Consider the following 7,450-nt stretch of genomic DNA (forward strand, 5'->3'; position numbering starts at 1 on the left):
TTAGTTTTCCTGGTTGAGGCCTCAAACATTGCAGAATAGAAAACAAACAAACAAAACACAAACCCACAACTATCCCTATTGTGCACCATCCAAATCACTCCAAAGAACTCACGAGAATAAGATGCTTATTGTTTGAAGACACTAAGTTTGGGTGGTTTTTTAGGCAGCACTAATTAACTGGAACACACTGGAACTGAACCAGGGCCTATTGGTACCTGTTGAGTATAGCAGTGGTGAGTGACAATGAGCTAGTGGACAAAGCTGGACGGTTATTCACAGAGCAACTGCTAGAAGTTTATAGCATACTCAGCTATGATGTACTTGGTCCCCGGTCTAATGTACTGCCCCTTCCCTACACCCTTTTCCCCACCCCCAAGATTTACACTGAGCACAGTCCTTGGAGAACTGCAGATGAAAGTAATTATCTACCATGTCACAGGAGCCATTCTGAAAAAGAGAATCCTACTACAAGTTCCAAAAACCCCAACTATGTATATACTTCCCTTTTACAATAAGGAATCTAAAAGGTATTTTACATTTGTTAATTTTCCCAAGTAGACTTGTTATTGAACTAAATAACACACACACTGAACAAAATATCTCCTCTCCTAGTATAGTTTGATTTCAAACCCTTTTACAATGTCACATAAAAGTTCAACAGATATTCTTTAATATCAGGATATCACTCCAAAAACTTAGAGGAAACAAAACTATTTAAATTTTATTTTCAAAGTCTAATTTTAATCCAGACTGAACAAACAAGCAGAAAAGTGAGAAACCTAACTGTATTAGCAGACACAGATGTACCAAATGTAAAACAGTGGGTTATTAACAGAACTATTTACATGCATTATTTACAAGCAATCCTTTTGTACAGAAGTTTTACTTTTATAGTTAGTTGGAAAAAGACGTTAGGTAAAAATATTTTTAAATAGGGCTGAGGTGGTACTACATTATAGTAAAAGTATTAGAAAAGTGATCCTCAAGGTGTATCAATTATAAAGCAGATGAAAACCTGAATGACAAAGATCTAGTAAAATTCTCTAGTAAAAAAGTCAATGCAACTCATGCTACAAAATAAAAATGAAAGCCATATAAATAAAGCAGAATGTTGTTGGCTTTAGGGCAATGAAGTTAGAAAACAAACAAACAACAACAACAACAAAAAAACTCAATTCTAGAATCGCAATAAATGCTCAATGAAGAATCCTGGTTGTTTAGTTGGGAGTTTTAAGTTTTTGTGGGTTTTTTTTGACATTTTAAAAGCCCTTGGTATCAAACAGCACTTGGATATGTCTATCGCTTAATGATATATTCTAAGACTTTAGTGCTAAAGATTTTCATGGTTGTGATTCATATCTGAAACCCATTCATTGAGACCATGTAAAACTAAATGAAAGCTATATACTCATCTAAAAAAGGATGCTACATTTTGCAATAATATGTATTTCCAGCCTAAAACTTTTTCCCTCAAGAAAAGTAGAATTTAAAGGATAAGCTTCTAACCAACTAGCAAAATTTACTTTCAACATTTCATTTATTTCAAAATCGATTTTATTGCAGCCAAAACAGTGGAATTAACTGTACATAATAAACTATTATATATATATACACATTTTAAGTTATAGGGAATAAAGTTTATTTTGGCAGATAGTGTTAAACAAAATTAAAGTTGCATACATTAGTAACATAACTCAACATCCTTAATTTGGTATAAGTGTGACACATTTTCCTGCTTTCCTGTGTTCTGCTAAATCACCATAACCTAAACTGCTTTATAAAACTGATATGTTGAAATTTAGCTTTACTGTTTTCGCTTACGCTCTGATTCCAAACAAAACTTTTCATAAGCTTCTTCTATCTCTGGGTCCATCTCATCATCAATATCATCCAAGTATCTATGAAAGAAGTAAAGATGATTCATAAGTTTAATGTTTTTCAATTCAGAAATATCTAAAATGCTAAACCACACACACACACACACACACACACACACACACACACACACACAGAAAGTATGGTACTGTAACTATCTTAGACTGTTAGAGAATGCATGTACTTTCCTGAATCACATACATGTCAGCCCTTAGACAACTAAATGCCTTATCTGGGAAATTCAATTTTACACCAGATTCTGAGTCTCTTGTGTTTGAAGTTAAGCTTCTGTCATACTTTTAGACATAAATTAAAACTTAAAAATTTAACCTAAGTAATCTCTACACCCCAAGTGGTGCTCGAACTCACAACCCTGAGATCAAGAGTCTCATGCACTACCGACTGAGCCAGCCAGGCACTGTGACACATGTTAAATTCTTAACCTAACCTAAAAGTTAATTTAAATGCTTGAACTATAAATTTGGGGGCTCAAGATTAGCATTTTCATAAATTTATCTTACTAACAATCACACTATAATTAGAACATAATTTCAGATGTACCATTTACCTCTAATGATACATTTTATGTCTACTTATCAGAATGGTATCCCTGAAATAATTTAGTCACATTCCCATTTATTTGGAATCACTTTCATAATAAGCTACTTTCGAGATCATCTATCTCAGAATTTTTTCAACTATTAGGTAGTTTAAAATGATGGAAAACAAAGCTTTCCATGGTTAAGTATGGGTGGAAAGTTTAAAGTGATTATTGATTTAATAATATACATTCTTACTGAAAACCCACAGCCATCTTAAAAAGACAGATACTACTATCATTTCCGTATTTCTCATCTCCATTTTTTTTTTTTAAATTTTTTTTTCAACGTTTTTTATTTATTTTGGGGGCAGAGAGAGACAGAGCATGAACGGGGAAGGGGCAGAGAGAGAGGGAGACACAGAATCGAAAACAGGCTCCAGGCTCTGAGCCATCAGCCCAGAGCCCGATGCGGGGCTCGAACTCACGGACCGCGAGATCGTGACCTGGCTGAAGTCGGACGCTTAACCGACTGCGCCACCCAGGCGCCCCTCCATTTTTTTTTTAAAGTAATCTCTATGCTCAATGTGGGGCTTGAACTCACAACCTTGAGATCAAGAGTCACATGTTCTATGGACTCAGCAGCCAGGCACCCTTACCATCTCCATTTTAGAGATAAAAGAAAAAAGACTTTGGGAGGTTAAGTAAATACTGTAAGATTTGGGTAAGTGTGTGGCACAGCCAGAAATCTTTTCCCTTTTCTATACTTTTCCTCTACAACAACACGCTATCTATGTGTCTCCCCACCTCGCAAAAACCCCTTGCACTACATGTGTGACAAAACTATCTTGCCAGTTCTATCAACTTTTTCATTTTGTTCCTCCATTTCCAGTACAAGGCCATGTGCTGAAATGGCCACCAGTGTGTTAGTGTCAGAGCATGTAATACTGACCAAGCAAAACTTCACAGGACAACCTGAAATTCAAGGCCAAGAACAATTTGAACTTACAGTGGTATACCCAGCAGGGGTGAACCTTCTTAACGGTTTTGGAGTCCTTACATCCCTGCTATTATTTTTTTTTAATGAACTAGTATGTAAAAGTATGGTAACATTAGAAGATCTCAAATGGACTTAAGATTTCACTAGATAGCAGAGAAAATAAAGGTGGTTCACTTTAAAACCTACAGCACACATGAGAGAGAAGATAAGAAAAATTAAGTCAGATTTAGTTCATTCATTCCTCCACTTAGGAAGAGAACCTGAGTAACTTGTCCAAATTCATATAAACTATTAAGAGCTAGAACTAAACCTCTCAAGTTCTTGGTTCTTCTGTAACCAAACACAATGCAATCTGATGGTAAGGGTGTGACAAAAGTTTCTTTTATTACAAATAATAGCAGGGAGAGAGATGGAGATATGTGAATATCTCACACCTTCCCTTTAGTCCAAACACTATTATGTCATTATCGGTGTTCTCCTTAATCTTAATTTATCCTTTAACAGCCGAGATCTGAGCTTTTTACTGTGTGCCAGGAGGTGGTTCTAGGTTTCTCACTTAGTCCTCAAAACTCAAAGAGGGGTCTGCTATCCCTACTTTACAGATGAAGAAACAGGCATAGAACCTGCCCAAGATCTTACAGTATTCGAGCTGAACTAATCTACTTTATAAAACTACGCTTGAGTATACTACTATTTTAAGTTTTTCCCCTTCAGATATATATAACGTTTCAGAATTGTAGTTTATGTGTTCTAATAGGATTTCTTGAAAGTTTTTGGTAGACAAGTAGTATGTACATATCACTGTGACACCATCAAATCACAACGTGCATTCTTCATCTACCTTCTTCTAACCTAAACATCTACAAACCGTAGCCATAGAAACATCACAAAGAAAGCAGAAAAAAAGAGAACTTACGGATCACCAGCCCCTGATAAATCTGTCCCATTTTCTTCATAATCTGGAAAAAAATCTTCTCTTTCAAGTAACTCTTGATATTTCTCTTGGTAATCTGTAAAAAGTTTTTTTTAGTTAAATGCTGACAAAAGTCAAAAAAGGCCAGTTTTCCTTAAAAATTGTTTTTAATATTAGGAGTTTTAAGTAGATCCAAGGCTTAAACAGGAGTGAGCTACCAATCACATTTTATTAGCTTTTTACAAAATTTACATTCTAATTGGCTTGCTTTTGCTACCTGCATGCCCATAGAGCTTAGTTATAATATTCGTCTAACTACATCTTGCAAATCAAAGTCACCGTGAATATACCAGAGTACAGGTCACATCCAAGGTGTATGCTGCTTATATTCTCTGCGGCTTCATTCCAGAAGACAAAATACCAGCTACGTAACTTGTTGGGAAAGTACATGTTCTTCCAAACCTCTTTCACAAGGAAGGATTTCAATCAAATAGCCTGGCCTCTGGGTCCCCTTACTTTCCCCCAAGAAAGTAAAGTGAGCTAGGTGGCTAGCAGCTAACAGCCACTGGCCCATGTTTCTCAATCAGATTAGCTAACCTAGCAAAGGTTCTGAGCACAGGGGATTTTCTTTTCTTCCCTCTCCTTAGAGACAGCTGGAAGGTAGCTACTTGATAAATGTTTCAACTATACTAACTTTCCCTTGGTTGGGTGCTTCCAAGGCAATACAGGTAGTATTATAGCTCCCCATAGGCCAACTTCTCACACAGAGTTACTACGTGTCTTTTAAGAGTAGCATGTTCATACTGAGTACCTCTCTGAATGAGAAAAAGATCAGTGTGTATTCAAACTAGTTACCTTAAACAGATACCTCATATTTCAACAGGATAATTACATTAGAACTTATTTTTCCAATTGCCAGTCTCTAGAAAACTAATTCCAGCTTAAAGAGTTGGGGATATTTTGACATCTGGTTTTGGCAATTTAGAGACAAATTTAACTATAAAATCTTCCTGCAACAGATCCTTGAGGTAATAGAGAAGACAAACATTCTTTGACATGTACAGAAGGGGTTCATAAAAAAGCAAACCAAGTCACCAAAAAACAAACAAGAAGATACCTGAAAACCATACCTCCCTACTGCAGCCAGGAGGCTGTAGACCACACGCTCTCAGCCACAAAGGGGACTGGACTGAAAAACCCACAGAAGGTCAGAAAGCAAGGTCCTGGGTCCATGTGAAACAGGGACATGGAATTCATGCCCATGCCCACCTCTCCGAGCACAAATCCAGCACCCTCCAAGGGCGGATATCCCAAGCAAAAGGTAGACCAAGAAAAAATAAAATGCGAGACACTCTGGTGGCAAAGACGGATAACAAAGAAACTTGCCGGTGTCTTCTTGGGTTTGGAGTATGGACAAAAGTACCCTGAAGAAACTGGTCCCTCAGAGAATTTTGAACAATGGGCCTGCACCTCAAATTTCTACTACCCACATGAAAAACCCCTATGACAAGAGGTGTCCCTTGCGCAATTTTTACTTTTGTAATTACACTTTTCTGTAAATTTGAAATCATTTCCAAAAAATGTTTTAAGATCATTAAATATCAGATTGCAATAAAAAAGATCAAAATAAAAAAAATCTGTGTGATAAAAAATAACAGGATTAGAATTAAATGACAAAATGTGAAACAAAAATAAGCAGGTTTAGAAGGACAAAAAACAAAAGGACTTGAAAATCTAAAGATCAAGAGACTTAAGCAAATGAGACAAAGACGAAGAACAAAGAACCAAATGGTTCAAGGTAACTTTGAAGAATAAGGAAGAAAGAAAAATCATCTTACCAGACATGGCAAGATTTACAGTGAAGTAGTAATTACGACTGTGGTATTGGTGTTGAGACAAAAGATCCACATGCATGGACACAGGAATGATACAAGTCTACAGAGGAGGCACACATCAGAGGGACATTGTAACTAGCACAGGATGGAAGACTCAACACCTGTTGCTGAGACAAGATAATATGGAAGAGATATTTAATTTCCACTACATCCATCATATAAAAATTAGCCAGACGGGTTAAAGAAAGACCTAAATATAAAAAAGAAAGACTTGAAGAAAATGGAATTTGATAGTAATTCGGAAACTTTCTTAGCCACAGGGAACAGGAACAAGACAGCTACGTTTACATCAAAACTCAAAGCTTCTATATGACAAGGCAAACATAATGGAAAGACAGCACATACAGGTAGAAGCTAAGAGTCACTTTGTAAGCTATGGAATGAATGAATTATCAGGTAAGACAGACTGGTGATCCAACAAAACACAAACAGGCAATTTGCAAAAGGAAAAAAATCAATAGAAACATGGAAAGAAACTCATTATCACTAGTAAGGAAATAAAAGTTCACGATTTTGCACGATCTAACTGACAATAATTAGGTCCGCTAATAAGTGAGAAACAGGAACCTGCACATCTTGTTGAGGGAATACTAACTGGTGTCATACAGGAAAGCAGGTTAGCAACATTCAGTGAAGTTGAAGACGCACAAAACTTACAATGCAGCGACTGTACCTCTTTACCCCAAAGAAACTCCTGCATGTGCACAAGGACTACTTAATAAGGTTTGTATAGTGTAATCTGTAACAACAAGTAGCCACCCTTAAGTATGGACCTAGAACCTGTGGTTTACTCTGCACGCAGAAGTATTTGGCGTTTAAAATGAACTAAAGCTACATATACCTCAACATGGATAAATACTAAAAATACTAAATAAAAAATAAATTGCAAGAGATGTACACAATAAGATACCATTTACGTCAATGCTTTGTGCGAAAACACACCGTTTACAGACGTATCAAGTAAAAAGACCTCACCAGGACTTCCAACTTCAGGATGGTAACTACCTCTGGGAGGGAAGCAGTGGAAGGACTGGCTTTGGGAGGTAGGGATGGGGTTACAGAACAAAATGGTTTACTAGTCACCGGTAAGGTTTCACTTCCTTAAGAACACCCAAAGTGTATATTAATATGGCAAAATGACATTGGTTTAAACTTGACAGTGAATAAATCAGTTTTTTTGTGGTTTTTAGGGCTTTTGAATGCTTCATAATTTACATTTTTTTAATTGT

The 7,450-nt window shown here is 36.4% G+C and overlaps 1 protein-coding gene across 3 annotated transcripts in view; it reads right to left on the reverse strand.

Annotated features, from left to right (window-relative positions):
• Positions 1-695: 695 nt before the first annotated feature.
• The window catches only part of PAIP1 (poly(A) binding protein interacting protein 1), a 35,212-nt gene continuing 28,457 nt past the window's right edge, over positions 696-7,450 (reverse strand). For all 3 annotated transcript variants that reach the window (XM_040496609.1, XM_040496591.1, XM_040496603.1), the window contains exons 10-11: positions 4,330-4,423; positions 696-1,898 (exon numbers count right to left, since the gene is read on the reverse strand). In XM_040496609.1, coding sequence (XP_040352543.1) covers positions 1,805-1,898; positions 4,330-4,423 — 188 coding nt within the window. In that variant the 3' untranslated portion in view covers positions 696-1,804. The remainder of the gene's footprint in view (positions 1,899-4,329; positions 4,424-7,450) is intronic.

Source organism: Herpailurus yagouaroundi, unplaced genomic scaffold, assembly GCF_014898765.1.
Source record: "Herpailurus yagouaroundi ecotype Mexico unplaced genomic scaffold, PumYag 29, whole genome shotgun sequence".
Lineage (NCBI taxonomy): Eukaryota > Metazoa > Chordata > Mammalia > Carnivora > Felidae > Herpailurus > Herpailurus yagouaroundi.